Source organism: Lepisma saccharinum, chromosome 6 (assembly GCF_977018435.1).
Source record: "Lepisma saccharinum chromosome 6, izLepSacc3.1, whole genome shotgun sequence".
Lineage (NCBI taxonomy): Eukaryota > Metazoa > Arthropoda > Insecta > Zygentoma > Lepismatidae > Lepisma > Lepisma saccharinum.
This window is the reverse complement of record NC_139234.1, coordinates 42,787,928-42,814,070: the sequence shown is the minus strand read 5'-3', so window position 1 is coordinate 42,814,070 and position 26,143 is coordinate 42,787,928. Positions and strand designations below refer to the sequence as shown.

The window sequence follows — 26,143 nt, the reverse complement described above, 5'->3', positions numbered from 1 at the left end:
AATGGCTAATAGAGAAAAGTTTTAACCTTAATTCCTGGCATTCAACAGCTTCTAAGGGAAAAAATGTGCAGAAGGGACGTCCTTCAAAGTGCGCATCGGATAAATTTTTGAAATGTTCTAATACCAACAGTATCTGATCAGCTAAAAAAAATGAGGAGAGAAGAGGATAGGATTTGAACCTGCAACCTTTAATGGTTGACGAAAAATAAGGATTACTGCATCTAACCAACTGCTCTACTTTAACTTACTGGCATTATGCCTTTAAAAACATGTTGATGTTTATGAAACCAAGCATATTTTCTTGCCAAATCATGAAAAATGTTATTTTTTGAGAACTGTTCGATATTATGCAGGGTATTGTAAATAAAATGTCGCATAAACTCCTCATAAATTTTGCTTCTTTGTGCTCAAACGTGATGGTGATTTCCTTCAGGTGGAGAGAAACTCTAATCAGTGTTTCAAACTTCTCTGATTTCAAGTTGAGCAACCGAAATCATAAAAATTCCTTAAGGTTCTTTATGCAATTTACTATTTCTGTTTTATTGAGTATTGTAATAACGTTTTATTGTTTCTAAGTTCATGGAATGTGCAAAATTGAAAACATTTCACCACAGCGTTTTTCGTCTAGTTGAGGGACCAACTCAAAGTTGGCTACAGTCAGCTGGCTCTAAAGTGCAATGTTACTAAGTTTACGAATTCGGGACAGTCAAATAAGATGTTGCAAAGAGTACATCGAAGACTAACCAAGGCTTATGGCAAGTCTCACATATTTACACTTTTTATTAAGACAGTCTAAGAACTTTGTAGACACGTCGTGAATCTTAAGAAATTCATGAGGTTAATGAACTGCTCATGTTCTTTAAGCAACATTTGCAATTATATCAGATCGGAAAAATATTGATTTAGTTTAATTTTATATTGGTACTTTATCAGTACAGGAAAATATGTCATGTCTGTCCCTACCAGTTATAAATTCTTGAGGTCATTGTCAGCAAATATTAACTATTACTTAATCTTACCTGTGCTGTGCAATGTGTAACAATGCTTCTTTTTTTTTAATATAGGATGAAAGTCTTCTCAAAATCCGTGAAGAGGAGGAAAAGCGAAAGGAAGTATCAGCCAAGTTTCAAAGTACACTTAATGAAATTACTTCGCTCATGCAACAAAATAACGAGAAAAACACAAAGCTGAAGGAAGAGAATTTGGAGATGACAAAGAAATTCAAATCATTATGTGAACAGTATGAGTTACGAGAACAGGTATGTGAAAGTATGAAGTTGAAACTTGGAAAACTTGACTATTGTTACTACTATTATTTTGTTACACAAACATTTTTTCTTCCTAGATATGGAATTATAAAAGCAAGTGATGTGAACATTTCTCAGAATTGGTGGAAAAGGGTGTTTAGTCCAGAAAAACAAAATATTTGTTTGATGTAGACCTATTTGCAGAGATATATGTTTAGAGTGCTGCCTCACATCTTAGTATGCACAAAGCCATAATATCACCTGAAAACATGACGACTTAGAATCTTGCATGCAAGTAAAGAATTTTTTAATCTTTTTTGCAACATGAAGAACTCAGTTTTTAATGTTTTTTTCGTAACTCTCATTGCACATATACTAGATTAATGAACAGTGACACAGGAAGAGATTACTTAATTGTAAAGGGGAAATGTATTCTTTCATAAATAACTTTTAATAGTTTTCCTGTTATTTTCTTCTAAGCATATCTTGGTAATGTTAATAGTATAAAAACAAATTCATTTGATAATTTATAATTGTGTTTAATTCAGTCTTCGTAATATGCAGTATTAAAAAAAAAAGTTGGTAATGTTTGTAACCCAAAATATATAGGTGTATAGAATTTTAATATTGTTATAGATTTTTAATATTTTATGATTCTTCTATGAATAATTTCAAGGGCAAGACAAACAAAAGTGAGCAATGATGAAGTTTGCATGGAAAACAATTTTTATGTCAGAAATACACATCCCCAGCATTAAGATACTTGTTCCACTGTATAACGAGTCTGGTGATTCCATGCTCATATAAGTCCTTTGTGAGCTGGGTTAGAATGTTCTGAGACTGCCTCCGTACGTCCACATCCAAAGCAAATCTTCGAGCTTTCAGCTTTCTCTTAAGTTCACCAAAAACATGAAAGTTACTTGGTGAGATGTCCAGACTGTAAGGAGGATGCTGCAGCATTTTCCAATTGAACTTCTCTAGAGTTTGCACATCAGCTGCATGTGACCTAGCATTGTCCTGCAACAAGATTATTCCCTGCGCAATGCATCCTTATGGGTTATTGAATCATTTGCGTGGATTGCCAAGAGTCACTGGACGAAACCATTTAACCCAGGGGAAGACTCGCACACTTTCATTTGACTCGCCATTATTTGTGTAGATAAGAAATAACATAAATCAGAAATCAGATTTTTTTCCCAAATTATCCTGAATTTTTATCACTGCTTTCATACATAAGAAGCTAACTTTAAATTTTTTAATGCTGTTACAAGATTTTAACGCAATTCTGTTGTTACTAACGATGTTGAAATATAATTTTTTGCTGATTAGGAAATATGTTAGTAGTAGCTAGATAACAGACACGTGCAGATGTCTCATTCTTAATGATTCTACTTGCAGCAAGTGGAGAAACTCCTGAAACAAATTCAACTTGAATCACAGTTAGCAGAAGCCAAACTAGCTAAGGCGAAAATGGAAATGGCAGAGGAAAAAGAAGTTCTCCTTCGTGAAAAACAACAGCTTCTTTTGGTAATTATTATTGCACTGTTATCATTATTAAGGCTGAGTTGATAACGGTACCGAACATTGGTACTGGAACATTGCAACAATTTAATGTTCTTCATCATATTTGTAAATATTGATGTATAAAAATTCCACACCAACTATACTGTATTAGTCGATCAGAGTTTTGCTTTAAAATGTCGGTAACACTGATAAACGTGCTGTAGATACCTGACATGATGTTTACATTTTCTAATGCAGTTTTTCATGCTGATTTCAAATCTGAAAACTGTTTCGCTCTATCACATCAGGTTTTGAAGATATCAACAAAGTTTTATTTTTCATGCAATACCGAAATTTTTTCGTCGTTTGTAGAAACAGTTATACTTAAGGCAATACGTCGAAATATTTTCAAGATCGCATTACTATACTTTCATGTGTTTCTTGCTTATTTTGAGTGACAGTGGATTATGGCATCCAGAGGTTGCATAAATTCACCAGATCTGTTTTGCTATGTGTGGGGCTATCTAACAGACAAATCCTATTGGAAGACTTTTACATCATTTCTGAAGAAAGCACATGAACTATACTTTGATTCAAAGGTGGATAGTGGTAAGTTGTGGACACCACAGTTCATCTGTGTGACATGTGCATGCAACTTGCACGGTTGGATAAGGAAGGCGAAGAAATAATGCTGCTTCATCTGCGACTGGGATAGCAGAGATAGAAAGCACCACTACATAAAGAAGAATTGGCCAATCAGAGACTTCCAAGACTTACTGAGTGGTACTGAAAGGGATGCATGGGTGGCACTCAAGTCAGTCGTAGCCAATTTCCTTGGAAATTATAAATCTGCTGACTATGTGAATGTTGTGCAGAAGTGCATTAGTGCGTACAGACATCTCCTCGACTCATATCTTGACTTCTTCCCTGAGAAACAAGGTTCAGTGAGTGACGAACAGTGTGAACGTTTTGATCAGGACATCTCTGCGATGGAGTACAGCAATGTTGACTGACTACTCTTGGATGCTTCAGCATGACATGCCAAATGCTCAGCACAAACACAAGTCTACAGCCAAGAAATTCAATCCAAACACACCTTAAATTAAGGACGTATATTCTATATGTATTTTATATGTATTGTACCTTCAACTAGATAGTGAAACCTATGTCTGAGAGTTGTTTGCCTTGATACAGTGTTAAACATATATAAATGTTGATGTCGTATATCTCAAGAATGGTGGGTGTTACAGACAAATGGTTTGCATATTTTGAATCAGCACATTTCAATTGTCTTAGAACGCGTGTTGGATACCAAGGTATCTGCCATTTTTTTTTTTTGTTAATCAGTGTAATCAATAGAAATTTAAAATTTACAAAAAAGTACAAATGAGTGATTCCTTTTCTGATTTTTTTTTAAATTTCAGCCCAACCTTTTCCTTCTAGGGTTTAGATGTGAAAATCCTCAATTTCTCAAATAAGTGCTTCTTCATTTTTCAAATCTAATCATTACTTCTTTCAATCACTGTGAATGTGACTATCCATAGAAATTGCTTCAAGTGACAAATTTTTTAGCCTATAACTCTGTAGCAACTGACCCATTAAATTTTTAAGGATGTGATTGAGGTGAGATAGATATGAACAGACCACCTCCCTCCCCTATTTGATCAAATCCCGGTATCTATGAGAAAGATGACACCAGTGGTTGTTTTCAGAAAAGAAAGTGGTGGTGATTGTTACAGTAAGGACTCATCACGGAAGATTTCTGTTCACGTACTGGCCTGGGTTGTAGTATTTATTTGTGAGTGTTCATTCACCATTTTAATCCGGCAGGGTTTCAGTAACCTGTAAATGCCAGGGAAAGCCACCGTTGGTGATGGAAAATTTGAGGAATTCTGCAAAAATCATGAAAGTTCAGGAATATTAGATAAGATTGTTTAACTTGCAATGAAGATGGAATTATTTTCCTGTAGTTTACGGTTATTACAAGCATAAGAAAACAGTTTTTTCTTTGTGACGTTTCAGGAGAACACACGCTCCTTTCATCAGACATTTATTTTCATTTTGACTAAAGATACAGTTATAACAATGGTTAGTAATTTTTAAACAAAAAGAATCTGTTATATAATGGATGTTGTCAATGTTACATTGTTGTAATATAGCAACTTAACTGTGAAAAAAGCAGTCTATTTTATTTTTATTTTAGAATTTTTTAAATTATGAATCCCAAATATCATCAGGTAATTCAAATTCATCATTGTTTTCACAAAGTCTCTTGATGTTTTCTGTTACATTAAATTTTAAAGATGGTGGCTTACTCCATTTGTGAAAAAGAAAACTCCACACTGGATCTATGTTACCATTTTCATTATTTAATTTATTCCAGTGTTCTTCTGCAATGAACGAGGCTTCCCAGACATTCAACTCTGTGTTTCCCGTTAATCTTTTTAAAACCCTTCTCTTTTTAATCAAATGCTTCTCTTCGATGATATGAGTTGACAAACCTGTTCTTGGGTTTAGATTTATAATGTCCAAATCATGTTCGTGCCATCTTATTGCCATTTTCCTTGCTGTTTGTCCCACATAATCTTTTGAACATGAACAACTTATATTATATATTCCTGTGGTTTCCACATCTGGTAGCGAGTTTCTCATTTTGAATTCATTAAATGTACATTCCAAACTTCTTGGTGATTTAAAAACAATTTTGAAATTAAAACTTCTAAAAATTTTTGCAATTTTATGTGAGAATCCCTTGTGGAATGGAATGCACACAAATTTCTTTTCAACAGATTTTTCAACTTTGTCAAAGATGAAAAATCTGTTGAAAAGAAATTTGTGTGCATTCCATTCCACAAGGGATTCTCACATAAAATTGCAAAAATTTTTAGAAGTTTTAATTTCAAAATTGTTTTTAAATCACCAAGAAGTTTGGAATGTACATTTAATGAATTCAAAATGAGAAACTCGCTACCAGATGTGGAAACCACAGGAATATATAATATAAGTTGTTCATGTTCAAAAGATTATGTGGGACAAACAGCAAGGAAAATGGCAATAAGATGGCACGAACATGTTTTGGACATTATAAATCTAAACCCAAGAACAGGTTTGTCAACTCATATCATCGAAGAGAAGCATTTGATTAAAAAGAGAAGGGTTTTAAAAAGATTAACGGGAAACACAGAGTTGAATGTCTGGGAAGCCTCGTTCATTGCAGAAGAACACTGGAATAAATTAAATAATGAAAATGGTAACATAGATCCAGTGTGGAGTTTTCTTTTTCACAAATGGAGTAAGCCACCATCTTTAAAATTTAATGTAACAGAAAACATCAAGAGACTTTGTGAAAACAATGATGAATTTGAATTACCTGATGATATTTGGGATTCATAATTTAAAAAATTCTAAAATAAAAATAAAATAGACTGTTTTTTTCACAGTTAAGTTGCTATATTACAACAATGTAACATTGACAACATCCATTATATAACAGATTCTTTTTGTTTAAAAATTACTAACCATTGTTATAACTGTATCTTTAGTCAAAATGAAAATAAATGTCTGATGAAAGGAGCGTGTGTTCTCCTGAAACGTCACAAAGAAAAAACTGTTTTCTTATGCTTGTAATAACCGTAAACTACAGGAAAATAATTCTATCATGCAAGCAATGCGTACATACAAGAAAAACTATGAAGATGGAAGTTTCATATATTCGCAAACTCTAATTTGACACAAGGAATTTGTAAGTAAAGGAGTAATTTTAATTTAAAGAAGTATTTGCATAACTTTCATGTTTCCTCTCCAAACAAAAATCACTAAAGAGAGCATTAAAGACATTTTTTGAAAATACCTAGACAATCTGGAAAAGTGTGTGCATTTGTTTTGATAACTGAGTGGGAATACTGTCTGCTCGTCATTCATCCTTGTCATCACAATTAGCCACACTGACAGAAAAGTAATACAAAATAAAAAAGAAACCTTCAATTTTTCTAACTGGTTTAAAAGTTTACTATCAACAGGATATTATGCATCAATTTTTAATATTTTTTTTTTTACTGCTGCTTTATAACTTCATTGCAAGTTTATACTAGTCTGGGGAAGGCCACTTCATTTTAAATGACAAAAGAAGGGGGACGGAAGATGATCATTATTTACTTTTTTCTCAAGGAATGATTATTATTAGTTCGATGGCTTGAAAGTAATCGGATTAGTTCTAGATTTCACGCGAGAGAGTGATCACTTTTTTGAACTATAAAACTGGTGATTGACATTAATACTTACAATAATTGACTCTTTTTTGTTAATGACTAGGATAAGGTAATGATTAATTTCTAGATGTCTAAAGAGAGATATTTACTTAATATCATAAGTAAACATGGAAATGTTTAATGTAAAAATGTTACTACAAATTAATTTTTATTATAACAATTATTATTTCTCACTTGGAATTTTTGGAAAATTTGCCTTAAATATCCTGAATTTTCCTTCGAATATTATTTTAATTGTAGAAGATACACCCAGTTATATCATCACCATTAAAGGGAATTCCTTTTTTTATTTTTCAACACAAATCATGGAATAAATATCAAGTGTGTTGATAATTGTCTTCCATCAAGAACATTATGTGCTTTTGACTTTCCTTTTTTTAAAACATTTTCTGTCTGGTCCCTTTATTGACAAGATATCAAAACTTTATACGACTGAATTTTCCCGAAACAACACATTCAGCAATTGTCTATTTGGTGCAGCTTAGAGGAAAGAAAGAACAAGCACCTTCTACCCTACCTTCCCTCCATGAGTGTTGGGAGTACATTGCAGCGATTGTTACAACAATGCGATCTGGGGTTAAACAGTAACAAATGCATTGTAAGTGGCAGGCCTGTTGAAATGAAAGTGTACTTCTCTGCTAGAGTTAGACTTTGATTGTGAAATTTTTTAGAATAATTTTAACTTTACTGTGTGACAGTGACAAACAGTATTGAGTGTGAGTGAAATGGCAAAGACAGGTACAAGTGGAATGCGGTAAGCTGTTTTCAAGGAAGATTTCTTTAAAACTAATAGCAAGATTATTTGCTGTACTGTAATTTAATGTATCCCTTTTTATTTATGACTGGTATATACACATATTGGGTCTTCATTTAAAATAATATTTTTAATGGAGGGCAAAAATAATCTATAGTCTTTTTCATTTCCTTTTATTGGCAATAATTTTCTCTTTTTATTCTTTTTTAGAGTAAAGTTTTTTCCTTTATAATCTGGTCTCTATAATCACCACATTCCATTGCAGGAAATAACGGAATATCAGGGCAAGTGTCAGGAGATGCAACAAACTGAAGTGAACTTACGAGGTCAGCTCAGCCTCTACACAGACAAATATGATGAATTCCAACAAGCTTTGACAAGGAGCAACGACATTTTTAATGGTTTCAAGGGAGAGATGGAGAAGGTAATTAACAGTGCAGTTTGAATGCTGGAGCAACTAATGTTAGATATGTATTACTCGTTCCTTATAATTTGAAATTGTAACTAGTGAAACACATCAGTATTCATATCAGTCCATGTACTGTGTATTCTGTACAAGTGCATGAACATGGACCCCAAGTTCCAGGAGTTTAACGAAAGAGCTTGTGTAAATTTTTACTAAAACTGAAAATTTTGTGGAGGGAGTGGCCCCCTTGCCATCTGCAGCTTATACCTATGGTATCTATGATCAGTTTTAACGAAATGTATTTACTCAACCCTATTTTTTTTCTTCCACATTTCACATATTTATGAGCATAATTCAGGTTTATACCAAGGATGGATAAAGGGTCTCAGGTTCGATACCTGGTGGAGGTACATTGCACAGTGGTTCGGATCCCACTTTAAACTATAGGTCCAGTCTTGATTAAGCCAATCTGTGTTTAAAGTGGACTTCACACAACAATTCAATCAATCAAACCAAAGTTGGATAATAAGATTGAAGAACTTCTCATAGTGATATCATAATAATACAAAAATCAGCTGGAGTAAAGTTTTTTGAGGTTTTGTGATGATATGGCCCTATATGTTCACAATTTTTGCCATTTTTTGGAGGTAATACAATGAGCACTATACTTTGGCTGCCTTTACCCGCCAGAGTTGTCCCCAGATACATAGATTGATGATTCAGAAAGCTGCTTTATGCAGCGACAAGTTTGTGAAAATTCGAACCTTAGATCAGCCACCCTGGAAATTGAACCGGGTTCTCCCTCATTGCAGTCGGACACCTTACCAACTAAACCAATGTAGCCAACAATGAATTATTATTCGGCATCATTGATTTTAATGCAGCAAATGAGGCTGGTATTATTTCTTTTCTTAGCTGCTCTACCTTAGTAAAGCAGGTAATCTTAGTAATGTGTTGGATATCTTTTGTAAAGTTTTTAAATGCTATTATGTAGAGGTGGAAGGAGTTCTTAACAGCACAATGGGTTAAAGTCACCCTTAAAATAAGAAGCTGCATTTCGTATGTGTTGAATGTAAATTGATTATGACTGCAATGAAATTCCTCCATGCAGATGTCCAAGAAGATATGCAAGCTAGAGAAGGAAACATCGTCTTGGAAGCAGAGGTGGGAGAAGAGCCACAAAGCTTTGCTGGAAATGGCCGCAGATAAGCAGCAGCGTGACAGCGAGCTGGCCCTGGCCACCCGGCAACTGACGCAGCTGCAGAAGCTGTGCCGAACACTGCAAGCCGACAGGAGCTCACTAATGGCCAAGCTGAAGGCGGAGGAGGGATCTGGGGAGAAGAAGCCCTCAACTTCACTTGCAGCTGCTGTTACACGAGGTAAGTTTCCTGTCTGGTGCTTCAGGTTTGTGATTATTTACAAATGTATAAAAGGGATTATCTTATTTCTTACGTTAAGGCTTCATTCAGCTGGACCTTTGGCCGAGATTAGGTCAGCTGTTTTCAAATTTTCCTTTCATAAAACTGCTGTGATATTTCAAAAACTGAAAATGACCAGGGTGGCTACTCACCGGGAATTCTGCGTGAATTTTGCTTGAATTTTTCTTCGTAGACGTGAAAAAATTGCAACTTTTATTAATCCAAATCCTATTGAATTTATACATATTTATAAAAGTCCAGAGGCAAGTTTTTCACAGTTTAGTTTTTATTTTTATCGAGGAAGGAAGCTTGGAAAATGAACCCGAATTCTCTCAACCCGTTTACGTTGTTGTTATCCTTTGCAGAACAATATCGGACAGACGGAAGATATCTTGAAGATGATTAGGTAAATTTTAGTCTCAAATTCTTATACAATTAACAATTTTTCGTATATTAGAATGTAAACCGTAACATTTGTGACATGTGTTTGTAGATGTATATCGAGTATGAGTATGTGAAGTGGCAAATGTAAACTCCGCACCTTAAATTGAATATTTTAAATGTATATACTGTTTAATTTAATTGAATTAGAATTTTTGGATACATTGGGATCACACACGCACCCTTTATATTGTTAATATATTTGTGTGTGGGTGGTGAGTTTTTTGAAAATTCACCTTAAAAACCTGGAATTATACTTGAATTTTATCATGGCCTAAGAGTAGCAACCCTGATGACACATGCTTAGAATTCCTTCTAGAGCAGTGGTTCTCAACCCTTTTCAGTCCGGGACCCACCTTGAAGGATATTACACTTCGTGGGACCCATAATCATGGGCACCAGCAGAATTGCTTATAGGGGTGTGCACCAAGTATAATCATATTTTTACTAACATTGAGTACTGTAAGAAGCCTTTTTTCACGCTTGCTTAAACCAATACTCATACTTCATTCTAGAAAATTAAATATGTAATTTAAAAAGATTAATTTACTCTAGTCGAATAACATGGGTACCTGGGGGAAACCCTGGGGGGTAAAGGCAGTCAGGGGCGTGATGCTGATCACATCACCCCTACTCACGACCGGATCAAGAAAGTGTGGGGCGTTACCCCCACACCCCCTATACGCCTTCATGGCGTGGTGCTAAGCACAGGGGAACACTTTACCTTTTTTTTTTTTAATTTACTCTAGTCTAACATAGGGTGGCCAGACATCCGGGTTTTCGCAGGACAGTCCTTTTTTTGAGGGTCATGTCCTGCGGTCTGCGATACTACTACAAAAACCAACTATCTTTCAACATTTTTCTGTGAAATGTCCTGCAAAACATCCAGATGATTGTTCACCTCTGAAACTGTTAGTGCCTTTTAAGTTAATAGTATTGTTAGTTTGCATAGATCTAAATATGTTAATATTATTTCACAATGTATGGATGTTTTATGGTAAGAAAGTAAGGAAACACAAAAAAATCCAGTAAGAGCAAGAGAGATAGGACTGTTTATCTGTAAAATTAAAAAGATAAACAATAGGAGGAACAGAAAAGAGAGAAATGAAAAAGGAAATATATGAGAAGGGATAACCTCCATGGTGGAGTGGTTGAATGTCAGGTGTCCTCAGGTCAAATCCCAGCCTGGTCATGTTCTTTGTGAGTGTCCATTCATGAATTTAATCATATCATCGATCATCCTCATTGTTGCAATTAGCCAAAAGGGACAGAAAAGCGATGTTAAACAACAATCAAATTAAGAAGAAAACAGATTAAATTGTAATATGCCAGGACACATGTAAGCAGCATGACTGTCCTTTTGCCAAAGAAAGGGGGTGTCCACTTGATGTGGTCTTTTACTTATAGCTGCAACCTTCCCTCCCCATACATATCCGTGGATGTCCTGCTATTCGTCACCCTATCTAAAAATCTGGTTACCCTAGTCTAACATCTAACTAAATACACATGCTGAAATTGAGAGATTCTGGTAAGAAGTGGTGGTAGAACATTAATAACAGAAATGTATAGTTTAGACTACGTACATACAACATGGATTGAACTTAAATTGGTAAAGCAATATATTTTAATAATTTAAATGTAATAGGTTTTTAAGACACAGTAAATACATTTTTGAGTCCAACTTCATGACCCACCATGCGTCCCTTCCAAACCCAGCATTGGGTCATGCCCCATAGGTTGAGAAACTGTTCTAGAGCATTCACGTGATTTCTTCTTGCTATTTGCTTTTGCTGTTGCCTAGGTATTCTCAATAGTTTTGTGGATACGTATACCTATTACATTACGCTATATATATATATACACACAACAGTGAAAGCAAACCACACGAAAATTCACATGAATGTTCTAGAAAAAATTCCAGCAGACACGTTACGTGTGGACACAGATCACTATCTCCGCATCTGCTTACATACTGGCTAGGAAGGTATACCACATGTGAGAAACCTCTAACCGGTTTTTGCATGCATGCGTGCAAAACAAGAACATAGGTGTCACATATGACAGCCTTGTTATTCAAAGGTTAAATATGGAAGAAACTATGTAAATCTACAATGTCTTGTTCTTATTTCAGTTCCTCCCCCATCAAGAGAGGATGTGTCCGAGGATGATTTCGAAGCAGTCGAAGTTCTAAACCAAGAATGTGAAAAATTGAAAGAAAAACTGGAACAGTTGCAGGTGATAGCTAATGCAGAGTACGACGAAGAAAATAGTTCTCCTGAACAAAATGCAGTGGCTCAATCGGAACAATTACCAGGAAATGAAAAGAAAGTTGAGAATGACTCTGGTGAATCTCAGTTGTGTCCAGACAGTGTTTCAAGTGATGTAGTCAAAGAATCGTGTGTCCAGGCGGAATCCAATGCATCACCAGAAAATGTTCCTGAAGCTCAACCAGCAGAAATCAAAGGATCGGAGGTTGTGAACGATGCATCACCTGTGAAAGACACATGTGATAAACCAGCTGTCAGTGACTCTGGAACTGATTGCAAAGAGAAGGTAGGATGCATGCATGAATGAATGAATTAGGTTATTTTACATTGTTTTTCTGCCACATTTCATTATAAGTGGAGATGGTTATATACTAATTTAGAACTTCATATTTTGTATTCATGTCCAGATATGAGAATAATTAAATCAAGAAGACACAGGTGGACAGGCCATGTGGCATGAATGGGAGAGGTGAGAAGAGTTTACAGGATTCTTGTTGGGAAACCTGATGGTAAGACACCTGTAGGGAGATCAAGACGAAAGTGGAGGGATAACGTTGAGATGGACCTAAAGGAAATTGGTAGGGATGAAAGACATTGGTTTGATCTTGCCCAGGATAGGGACAGAAAAAAGGCTGCAGCCATAAACCTTTGGGTTGAAGAAGTCTAGAGAGTTAGTTAGTTTTCTGCCACTGCTAATTGTGATGATGAGGATGATTGGTGATTTGATGAAATGGATGAAAGGACAATTACAAACAGACATCGATATCATAAGACAAAATCCTACAAAGGAATTGCTGCAGGTTCAGGTGCCAGAGAGGTTGACATCAACATAATCTCCACCAACCTTGACGCACATATTCCATCACTTTATCAGTTCCCTGAAACCTGCTGCATAAAAGTATTTGGGCTGCTGCTCCAGCCACAGTCACACCTCATTTTCAGTATTATCGTCATGATCCACAAACGTCTGTTGCCAAGTTTTTACTGGCCCAAAGAGGTGAAGGCTAAACCATGAGATTACCCTATTGCAGTTGCTGTGCTGTGTATCATCACTTGCCTGTCAGCTTGTATCATCTCCTTCACCCACTGCACTGTTTGTTCTGTCTCAATCTGAACATGACGACCAGACATTTCTTGAGGGCAACAGTTCAGGGTAACATTAGACACACTCACAATTCGAAACAATATAGTTTATTAACATGCAACTAATCAATATTATGTTGTTAGTATCCTAATCCTAAGCTATGTTCTAACCCAATCGTATCAGTTAAGTTGTATAGTAAGCGGAGCTCTAAGTCTCCAACAAACACTGAACTTAGTTTGTAACCTTACCTTTGAACTTCCAACATGGTAACAGCTCGGGCAGTGTTTCGACACACACAACATAACTATCTCTCAAATCTTCAGTATTTATAATTTATTGTGGACCTTGTCTAATTACTTAGCCTGTCAATCACAAGTGTGCTCTTTCCGGTTTTGGTGGCTATCTTCGCAAACAGTTCTAATTCTAGGAGGAAGGCCTTGTCAGGCACAGAGGTGTAACCTTCTAGGTACATCTGCACGGGATGTTTGTCACATCAAGTGTGATGATATAATATGATTGGCACCTCATGATTGACATATGGCGATATAACTTTATTGACACTAGATGACTGACACTTGATCATATGATTGACACTAAGTTCATATCATAGCCAAGGCCTTGCCTTTGAGTGATATGCTAAGCCACCGCCATTTACGAATTTCAACCTTCACACGTGTAGGAAGGTTTCTAATCTTAACTCCCAGTGCTGAGTAACTGGCAAGATTCATTTATTTTGACTGGCTGTTACTTCCTGCCAAACCAACACCCAAAATTGTAGTATGCCTTAAATGCACGTTACAACAGGAAACATTTCCTTGTGAACATCATTTGCAGGAATTCCTTTTGACCACAAAAATTGCTCAACAGCATGCTGCTCTTCTAACATACACTCCTTGAGCATGGTTGCCATTTTTAAGCTGAGCTGCTTATGTGTGCATATTCTATCTAGCAACTCTTAACTGAATATCATGAAGCTGGATTGTGCTGCCACCTCAGGACACCTTTAGAAACTACTCACTACTATTTTCAGCTATCACACATCAGTGACTATTTACTAGGGATGGGACTGATTAATTGGTAGTCTATCGGTATCGGCCGATATAGGCATATCGGTTTATTGGTAAAATTGCCGATTAATTACTGATCCGATATATCGATAAATATCTTATAATTTAGTGCAAAATTCTGCCATTTTCTTGTAATTTTTATGGATAATCTCGATGCCCTACTTTCTAAAAAAGTAATTGTCTTAATATTCAACTTCTTTTGCACTGTTGTCACCTCGAAACACACTTTTGTTAAGGAGATCAATGAACATTTCAGGTTCTTCAAGGACCATTTCTAACTTTATATCGGATCAGTAGAATATTGGTTATCGGTATCAGTAAATTGTATATTGGTACTTTATCGGTATCGGCCAAAATTTCATATCGGCCCATCCCTAATAAATCCTCTACTATAATACTATTTACTGATTTTCCCTGGTAGTTAGGATTGAATCAGTATTGATACTGGGGCCTCCCTGCTGGCACAGTGGTAGCGTTGTCACCTTGTAATAAAAGAGTTCCCAGGTTCGTTACCCTGTGGAGGCACATAGTGGTTCGGATTCCACTTTAAACTGTAGGTCCAGTTCCAATTAGCCTTACTGTGCATAAAGTGGACTTAAAATACCAACTCAATTCAATTCAAGTTAACATTGATTCCAAGGAATTGTTTGTTATCAGCCGATTCCAGTGCCGTTGGAAGGTATTGGTTTTGAGTTTAATCAACAATACTCAGTGTACAGACCTGAATGTACCAGACTGGAGACGATGCACTTTTGTGGCTGGGGTGGCAATATGCCGGAGATGCGCATTCTGCTTTGAACCTGCAGATTGAACCATTGTTGCCAATCTGATGTATTACTTTTTAAATTTGTTGTATTTGTATCCACTGCTCATTATAATACTATCAGAGCTTCAGAAAATTTATACATGATATATAAAAAACTAGTATACTTGTATCTGTAACATTCAAATTATTCAGTATATTGCAGACCTCTGTGACAGAGTGGTTAACACTGTGTGCTTGCTAGTTGTCCTAGGTTGAAATCCCAGAATGGTCATGGGTGTTCTTTGAGAGTGTCCCTTTAGCAATTTTATCAATCATCCCCATCTTCGAGATTAGCCAAAAGTGGAAGAAAAAGTAAAATAAACCAAATCAATAAAAAATACAGAGATAGTATTTTGAAAACTCTTTTTCAAGTGTATTGTGATTTTTGCAAGTTGCACAGCAGGCTGAGAAAGATTGTTTAGAACACTGGAAATGAATGAGGGAGTAAGTCTAATTTGAGGAGAAAGTAATATATGCCTTTTAAAGTAACAAAGAAATAATGTGTGCGAAATTATGTATTGAAAAGTGGATTCTGGAAGTTGCCAAACCAATGAAGATTTCGGCTTAAAGCCCTGTTCTTGTCCTGCGTATTTCTTTGCAAGTATCACTTCATGGACTTTTTTTTACCTAATTTCTCATTGTTGTGATTAGCTAAATTGATAGCAAAACGACGGAAAATAGGAAAATGCAAATAGAAATAATTGTAGTTTTTCTTGTATGTACACATTGCTTGCATTGTAGAATTATTTTCCTGTAGTTTATGGTTATTACAAGCATAAGAAAACAGTTTTTCGTTGTGATGTTTCAGGAGAACACACGCTCTCTTCATCAGACATTTATTTTCATTTTGACTAAAGATACAGTTATAACAATGGTTAGCAATTTTTTAAACAAAAAGAATCCCTTATATAATGGATGTCAGTGTTACATTGTTGTAATATAGCAACTGTGAAAAGAAGCAGTCTCTCTTATTTTTATTCCAGATAAAAAACAGATTGACAACATCCATTATATAACGGATTCTTTTTGTTTAAAAAAAAAAAACCATTGTTATAACTGTATCTTTAGTCAAAATGAAAATAAATGTCTGATGAAGAGAGCGTGTGTTCTCCTGAAACGTCACAACGAAAAGCTGTTTTCTTATGCTTGTAAATAATAATAATAGATATAATTATATATATATATATAGAAATAATTGTATAAGTGATCTCCCTCTTAACTATTGTGAACCTCGCTCCACATTACATTCACGCGCATGAGGGGAAGAAAGTACGGAAGCACGAAAGTGATCAAATGTAACAAACCGAACCCACTCAAAAGACACAAATTGTAACACCCAAGAGCATGTTGTGTTACTATGTACAAGTGTCAATTGTATGTAATTCACTAGCACTTTTAACCTGTATTTATTAATAATATATTACATATACTTATGAATTGTGCATTTAGTGAACTTAACTAAACCAGGAAGTTAGTGTAATTTTAGTACAATTTTATTAATGCAATAATATTGATATAAATCTATATCTTGGAGCAATATTATTATGAGTATCTAGCTAGGTACAAGGGCAAATCGAAAAGGCTTTGCCCCTAGTTTTTGCAGCCGAAATATTAGTTTGATTGAGAAACTGAGATATACATTCAATGCAATAGGTTTTTCTTAAAATGACCCAGCGTTAACTCTCAGTTGTTCCACGGCACGGTGCTGCTGTCAGTTTACAATGGCTGTAGTACTCAACACGTCCACATCGTATGAGCAGTGAAGTGTTATTCGTTTTATATGGAGCAAGGGACAAACGCTCATTGAGATCCATAAGGAAATGCAGCCGACATAGGGACAAGTGTCTCGCTTTGAGAAGTGTGCAGTGGGATACTCGGGTTAGACATCCTTCTCACTGAATTTTCAGATCAGTCATTAACATTACTGCATTAAGGAACATTTACATAAACACCAAGATTGAAATCTCAAACCTTTATTGCAATAACACTGATAGTAGTAATAACACTGTACATTCTGTAGCAGTAAAATATCATAGTTTCAATGCATGGAATATTATACCTTGTAAAAAAGGTAAAGGTAAAGTGCTCCCCTGTGCATAGCACCATGCCATGAAGACGTATAGGGGGTGTGGGGGTAACCACCTTGTCCAAAGTTTAATGCATAAATTTAGCTTCATCTTTAATGTATGTACAAAATCTTCTTTGTACTTAAATAGGACATTGGTTACAATATTTCAAGATTCGGCAAACCATAGCAAAAAAATTACATAATAATCCTTTTACTTTGTCCTTTTTAGAAATATAAGTTAATTCCAAAAAGAAAAGAAATACTTTAAATTAGCTACAAAGAATTAAGTATAGCTACCATATAATGTATTGTTTATCTACTTGGGAATTTCTGTAAGCAGCTATTCTTTATTTCATACTGAATAATAAAATTTTTCTCTCGATTCAGTTTGAATATTATTTGTCCTCATGGCAATCGTTATTGTACATATTACACTTGTTTCATCGGTAAAGGAAGGGATGAAATTTGCTCGTTATTGTTTTCATTTTTATGAAGAAATTATTTGCACTCACTTGTGGAGTGGAATACTATGTAGAGTTATATTCTTCTTAAAAAGTAAAGTAAAGTGTTCCCCTGTGCATAGCACCATGCCATGAAGGCGTATAGGGGGTGTGAGGGTAACGCCCCACACTTTCTTGATCCGGTCGTGAGTGGGGGTGATGTGATCAGCATCACGCCCCTGACCGCCTTTACCCCCCAGGGTTTCCCCCAGGTACCCATGTTATTCGACGCTGGGTGGGCGCCGGGGCCGCTTTCACCGTTAGAAAAGTTCCCGGATTTGAACCGGCCGGGGATCGAACCCGGGACCTTGAGCATGGTAGTCAGACGCGTTACCGACTGAGCCACTATATTCTTCTTAGTAAACTTAAATAAAGCAATCTTGCATGGCACAATGATTCATAATCTTCAAAATATTTGTTACAAGGGGAAATATGAAGGTAAGGTTGCCTCCATGATGTACCTTCCAGCTTCGAAATTTTGGCTTCAAGTTGGCCCATGTTAAAAGGTCCATGTCCCCGGTCCGGCAGCTTGAGATCGGTGACTCATTGTGTCCACCAGCTGGGCATTCTGTGAATTACATATGCATTTTTGGCACCTGGAATTCTGGCAGAGTTTTCTCCACACGTGAATAACATTATCATAATTTCAAAATACACTTTCAATTTTAGGAGGGCTCTTTTTTTTTTATATCTGTCACCCTCTGGCTTCATTGAAGTTTGTATTATTTAGGGATATCCACAAAATCTGGATAACTGATATCTGGATTTTAAATTATCTGATATGTGTTTCAGATATCTGGATAAATCTAATTTCCATAGAATGTGAATATCCAGATGATCCAAATATCCAGATAGTATGGATATCTGGATGATCCTAATATCCAGATAATTTGGATATCTAGATAGAACAGATTTGATGATAGATTTGTAGAAAATTCGTACAGTGAAATACGAAAATGAAGAATACAAGAATACGTGGAAAGTCCATAAAATGAATAAATGATAAAAACTGTCTGGATAATGCACACACTCGAATATCCGGACATTTTGGATAATCTGAATATCTATTTTACACAGATTCCATTCCAGTGACACATTCATAACCTTCACCTTTGTAAAATGCAAGAAGCCAAAATCGTGAAGTTCTCTGGTTTCAAAGACAAAACTGTATGCAAAAAATTATGCGTAAAATAAATGTAGGTTAGAGGGTTCAAAATAACTTTTACAGCACTTAAGGATAATTTGGGATATTCTCTATAGGTGCAAATTTCTGTCCTTTTTTAATGAGAAAATGATCCAAATATTTCCTTTCTGGAGATAAGCTGATATCTGGACATATACAGTGGATGCTTGATTGATAATACAGTGTGTACACAAATGAATATCTGAGTTTTAAGCATTTCATATGGTTATGTAAGTTACCCCAGCATCGTATAAAGTGGGATAAAGTGGGTACCTGGAGGAAATTCTGGGGTGTAAAGGCAGCCAGGGGCGTGGTGCTGATCACATCACTCCCACCTTCTGCCGTGATGAAGAAAGTGTGGTTCCCTAACTACATACCCTCTATACGGCTTCATGGCATGGTGCAAAGCACAAGGGAGCATTTTTTTTTTTACACTACTACAGCTGGTTATCTCCTCATGTGATGAAAGCAGCTGTGGAAGTTTAGACTCTTGTGTGTCAGATGAGAACTGGGAATGCGTCAAGAGTGCAAGAGTGGCTTTCCTGCAGAGTCCTGGGAGATCCCAGCCTCACCCCCTGTGATTTATTTTTTGTGGGGTTATGTAAAACATCGTGTCTGCACCACTACCTGCCAGAATTGAGATGCAGAATTGTTGCAGCGGTAGAGTTGATGACACCAGACGTGCTAACCTCAGTGTCGAAAGAAATGGACTACGTTACAGGGTGGATGTATGCCGTGTCACAAAAGGCTCCCATATTGAACACTTGTAACATGTGTTATATAAACTCGTTGTTATTCTTCCATCTGAGGTATGATTCATTATTATATTGCAGAGAAAATACACATGCTTAAAACTCAGATATTAATTTGTGTACACCCTGTATGTTTCTCAGAGGACTGAGGATAAAGAACGTATGTAGAAAATCCAAGAATATATAATCAAGGTTCCACTGTAGTGTAGTTATATACAGAATCTTTACAAATTAGCTGCCTGATTATAAGATTATACCGTACTTTGGCATATGCACCTTACTACATATATATAGATATAGAAATAAACTTCAATAAAATTTCAAGGTCTTAGTATCAATGAATGTTATTGAAGTTTATTTCTGTTTGAAGAAACCTATGCTTCCATCCTACGTTTCTTTGGAGAATAAATTAATGTTCTGGGATTTTGCATAACTGGAGAGCATTGTCTGTAAATGAACTCTAAATCTCTTCACATTATTTCATTCCAAAGCTTGAGATATGTAGGCCATTCAGAAAGTAAAGCATGTTTGCGCATACAGCCTGCGCAGTTGTATTGTAGCAGCTAGTCATTTGTATATGTAGATAGTTGTCATGTGCAATTGGTACTACCTACCTATTCACATGGTGAGTGTAGCAAGCTGTAACAATGAAAGGTGCATGACATGATTGTTTTTTTGCCGAAGGAAACATTCATTGGAGACTTGTTGCAATTGTTAGCACAGGTGTTAGGAACGGAACACAGATTTCACCCAACACCCCTTCCCCCTTTGCCAGAAAATTACAATCAGTGGAGTGGCGTTACTCTCAGTCGATACAAAAGCCAATGATGGCCTATGTTTTCTGGGACCATCAAGGATTCCTATTCATTGATTTAATGCCCTACCAAAAAGCCATCAATAGTGATGTCTACTGTGCTACTCTTAGATGTCTTGGTCAGACTATTCAGAAGCAAGCTCTCGCACAGCATTGTTCTGATCCATGACAATGCATGCCCACATATTACCAGGCAGGCAGAGACCGTGTTGCATGATGAATGACATTGGGACACATTTGATCATAGGGCATATGGTCCCTTTTGCGTTTTTTCCCGATGAAGGAGTACCTTGCTGGTAAACTCTTTGCAGATGATGAGAGTCTACAGAATTCTGTCATGAACTGTTTGAATCACCAGACTGGGACAAAGTTTGAGGAGAGAATAAACTGGTATCGAGATACTGCAAGTGCCTCAGTTTACAAAGCGACTATGTGGAGAAGTAGGTGAAATATCTGGCAAAATGTGTATATTCTGTTCCTGTAATAGGAAAAACTCAATATGCCGTCCAAGACAAATTTATTTTATTATAAAACATATAAAACAAATGTACATGGTACAGAGTCTGAAGAAGACCTTGCTAGAAGGTTGAAAAGTTACGTTTAGTTTATGTTTCATAATAAAATTAATTTCTGCCTTGGACAGCATATTGACTTTTTCATATCATGGAAACAAGGCTTAATGGTGTTATAACCTGTAATAGTATCAATAAATATCTTTGTATGGCGAAACATTCTCTACTTTCCAAATGACCCTCGTAAAAATGTACCTCCCACCTTTTAAGGACTTAAAAAAATGAGCATAGAGCATGTAAACTCACATTTTGTGTGCCCGCCAAAAATAAATTATCCAATTTTCTAGTTCTTGTGATTACTTTATCCATTTCTACTACTGATGCAATTTTCTTACACATGTTAATATCTTTTTCAGGACTCCAATCCAGAAAACTCCCAGCAAGTGGTGGAAGTGACTCCATAGAGAAGAGAACTTGATCTTATTTTGAATTTCATTTACATCAAGAAATATCTTTACCGTGTCAGCTTTACAATTGCATCACTACTTAGTGCTTCCTGTAATGTAATAGTGGCACAATAAACTAAAAGCAGATTTCTTTTTTTGTTGTTTTTGTAATCTATATTAATTTTGGATCATGGATTAGAACGAACTTGCCTAGTGAAAAAATGTACTTTTTTGTTACAATTTTAAGTATTGAATTCTTCATTGTGTATGTGCCCATGCATGGGTTTGTATACCTTTGAGTATGTATTTGTAACTTTTTATTCTCCTTTTTTATGTATTTATTTTGTCTGTATGTGTACTTAGAAACAATGCATTTTGATTTTTTTTGATTTGTGGTGTGTGTGCACATACACAATATATTATAAAGCAATATATCAAATAGATAATCAAGCAATTGTAAGAAAATCATGCTACTGTATCTTAAAGGAATGGCAATCAGGTTTTATCTTGTGCAATGAATTAAAAAATAGTATTATTGCATTCATTAATTTGTATTTTCATTATCCTATTTCAATGAATTTATATAAAGATTTTAGTAATTAGCAAAAACATCCAATAAAACATTATGCTATTAAGTGTATTTACAACCAGACTCCATGGAGGAAAGCCAGAGGTCCTAGAACCGAACCCTCGTCAGGTAAGGATGTATCATTGGGTTTGTTTCATCGTCCATTTCATCTGTTCATCATTCATCCTCATTGTTGTGATTAATCCAAGAGGTAGAAAAGAGATGTAAAAATATCATAAATGAAATAAAAATTAATGAATTTAGCTTGTCCCGTGTGTGGTGGTGTGGGTAGCATAGTATACATTGAAATCGGAGCCTTTATGTACAAATTCTAGTAAAAATACACATTTTTGAATTTACGTTTTTGCTATAAGTCCAGTTTTTGCACTGAGCAACTACTCAAAATGGGGCCTACAGTTTAAAGTTGGATCCGAACCACTATGTGCCTCAACTGGGTATCGAACCCAGGGCCCCTTGATTACAAGACACCAACGTTCCTAAAATATTGAGTGTTATTGTGTTTCTTGTAAAATGTATTTCTAGGTGTGAGCCAATATGAATGTTGATTTATCGGTATTGCAAAGCATCAGTTGCAATTTATTCACCAATACTTTTTATGAAATACAGATGTCTCATGGGGTCTGCAAAAATGCCACACAACATATTTTTGCAACTATATTGTAGAGACAAACAAATTGTGATTAAATATTTGTCAATGTGAAATTGCGAATATTTTGGAACAAAGCACTGTTAGGTGGGGCTGCGCGGATGCCGATATTCTTACCAATTCCCACCGATACTTGGAATTTGCAATAATTAAAATTTGTTCAAAACATTGATCAATATTGCTGTGTAAATATTCTTCTCCAATTATATGCATGAATTTACCAAGAAATTTGTTTTAGAATATTTAAGAATTATATCAGGATATTAAAATAGATATTATGTAATCAAAAAGTATAGTTTTTTGTGCAAAATAAACAGACAGTTTGAATTTTGGATAATTTCCAGGATAATTCAATTCTGCGAAAGTGTGGTGCTAATTTTTGGCGGGCACTGTGAAAGACCAATATGCCGTAAAAGTATCGGCTGGTATCGGTAGATGAATTCCAACCCTACTGTTAGGTTGATAGGATATAGTTCTAATGGAAAACATATACATTAAAATTTTTAAATATTCACACCTACTTTAAACTGTTGCATTGTTCAGGTATTGGTATTGTTGGGAATCGGTAAAATATTTATGATTTCTTGTTGTTATTTCCTTTTTTTTTGACACCCCTGTACGTTTAATATGAAATAAACCATTGAACTAATTCTTAGTGATTCACATTCAAGAATCCATCATCACATTCACAGAAAATAGTCTGGTGAAAAAGGTATTTTCACACTGGCTTGTAGGCAGCAACACTTCCAAATCCACTTATGGTGGGTAGATACAAAGAGAAGGAAGGCTTGGTTTAGAAATTGAGTCGAAACCGAGAATGTGACAGGATAAGACTATACCAAGCCTTGTCTCATTTCCAAGTTGTGTATGGTAATGATGAAAATTCTATAGAATTACTATTTACTTTGCCATTTGTGGAGATGGTTTGATCAGTGCCATGTCTGAGCTGAGTCACCTTTACCTCCCAGATCTGTTACCAGGTAGCTATTTACTAAGAGGCTGGTTGATCGCTGGAGCTGTTCCATGCAGTTAGTATTCAAATACCCTATCAACAGGACCACTGCAGCTTCTACCATTTACTATTACTACAGCAATATTCAGTGGCACATGAATGGGGCAGGGTACATTGTACACACCTAATTTTTGTGAGTTCTACAGTTACAGTTAACAGTACTACCTTAAATTCTTTGATCTGAATTCTACCTCTTGTACTCCTGCAAATATTCGATAGATGCATGCATTCAAATAGAATCTCGTTTTTAGTTAGTGGTGAAAAGTTTATTTTGCCAACATTATCTCTATCCCAAATAATTCAAACCACCGTGGACCTATTATACTAACTAGTAGTTACCTTACTTGGTTTGTCCTCTTTGAGGATGAAAAATATGTATAAAATGCCTGCAAAACAATGGAATAAAACCTGAAGCTTTATCTAAATAGATGAAGATAGATATCCACGCACAGAAGTATTTATTAAACAAATTTCCAACTTTTAATAGAAAGTGAATTGTCTAACAAAAGTTTGAGTGACCTTCAAATGACCTTGAAAATGTCTCCCTACTAAAACATACATAACATTCGCTCTCCCCCCAAAAGACAACTTTTATTTGAAACTTTCGTTTCGAAAACGCTTCGTTTGTGAAATATTTCGCATTATCAACTTAAATGGTCCACCCTGTATACAGTGACGTGCACTGAGGAGTAGCTAGTCTAGCAGAGATGGATCAATCAATCTCGCATCTCTAATTCAAATCACAATATTTGTTGTCTTGTTAAAGCCACAGTTCATATGCAACACTTCTTTTTCCACGCGCTTCTCGTCCCTCGTTGCGATCCGAGGGGAAAACTGGCCTAGCTCGCTCTTCTTCCGCCTCACCAATTCCAGCCGCCCGAAGGAAAAGGGAAGATTTCTGCCTCTACCTCCCTTGCCCCCCGCTACAATGGTTGAAAGCACGTGCTTTCAGGTCCCCCAGTCTATCTCCTATAGCAGTGTTCCGCAACCTTTTTTTACTCACGGCACACCCCAGACGGGCCTAGACTCAACACGGCACAACAAAATGTCTGTCCCCTCAAAATCATATGAATCTTAATAGAATTACGAAATATTACGTCGTTATGTAATCAATTATTATTATTATCATTGTTATTATTATTATAAAACATGAATATGCATTTATTAAAAATTATTAACTTTAATTCACTGTAGAAAATACACATTTCTAATACGAATTTTAAAGTAAATAACTCTACTCATACCTTCAATGTAATACTTGAGCCTGCTTAGCTGCACACAGACGGCTGATTATTGGCGGAATCGTTGACAAAGCAAGCCTCATTTCTTCATCAATGGATTTGAGTCTCTCTCTCTCTTTGATGTTTTAATTGCAGTCAACGTCGAGAAGCCCAGTTCACACAAATAAGTAGTTGAAAATGGTAATAACACATTAACTGCCATATCGGAGATAGTCGGGTATTCACTGCTTATTGACAACCAAAATGTATCCAAATGCACTTCGAAACATTTTAATTTCAATGTTCTGTCTGCTTTCAAATCTGCCAGTTCCTCTTATATGCGTAAATTTTTCGGAAGATATTTCGAATCCATACTGAATGGATCACGAACCCAGTCAAAATCTTCAACGCTCTCTCCAAAATATTTTTTGAAAGTCTGCTGCAAGAGTACTAAATGTTCTTTAATTAAGTCCATCAACACCTTGTTATCGTCAGCAAGGGGCCATACAGTTTGGAACATCTCACACGATCCATTTTCAATTGTCTGTATCCACAAGTTCAACTTATTAATAAATCCTTGAATCTTATCCATACTAGTCAGAATATTTTCGTTTCTACCTTGCATTTTTCTGTTTAGTTCATTCAAGTGTACGAAAATATCGGAAAAATATGCCAACTTAGATACCCATTCATCATCTGCAAATAAATCCGCATACTCATGCCCCTCAATAGTCAAAAATGAAAGTATCTCATCTTTAAGTTCAAACATTCGCGTTAACACTTTACCTCGAGATAACCATCGTATTTCTCTATGTAGCAGAAGTGTAGTGTGCTCTGATCCATTTCTTGACACAAAACGTTAAAAAGCTGCATATTTAGGGGCCGCGATTTGATGAAGTTCACGACTTTTACTACTTCGTCCATCATAATTTTCAGAGGAGATGGCAAAGACTTAGCAACAATGGCTTCGCGGTGAATGAGACAATGGTCGGTTCGTAAGTTAGGATTTACTTCGCGTACTTTACCCACGAATCCTTTCACTCGGCCTGTCATAGAAGCGGCTCCGTCTGTTCAAACACTAATGCAGTCCTCCCATGTTAATTTATTAGTCGTACGAAATATTTCTTCACCGGTTGCTCGC

General features: G+C 35.8%; 1 protein-coding gene across 6 annotated transcripts in view; it reads left to right on the top strand.

The window, feature by feature from the left end:
• Positions 1-22,077, top strand: part of LOC145988712 (beta-taxilin-like) — an 81,126-nt gene extending 59,049 nt beyond the window's left edge. For all 6 annotated transcript variants that reach the window (XM_083123814.1, XM_083123816.1, XM_083123811.1 and 3 more), the window contains exons 5-10: positions 1,065-1,259; positions 2,646-2,774; positions 8,038-8,196; positions 9,290-9,557; positions 12,169-12,590; positions 21,506-22,077. In XM_083123814.1, coding sequence (XP_082979940.1) covers positions 1,065-1,259; positions 2,646-2,774; positions 8,038-8,196; positions 9,290-9,557; positions 12,169-12,590; positions 21,506-21,553 — 1,221 coding nt within the window. In that variant the 3' untranslated portion in view covers positions 21,554-22,077. The remainder of the gene's footprint in view (positions 1-1,064; positions 1,260-2,645; positions 2,775-8,037; positions 8,197-9,289; positions 9,558-12,168; positions 12,591-21,505) is intronic.
• Positions 22,078-26,143: the final 4,066 nt, after the last annotated feature.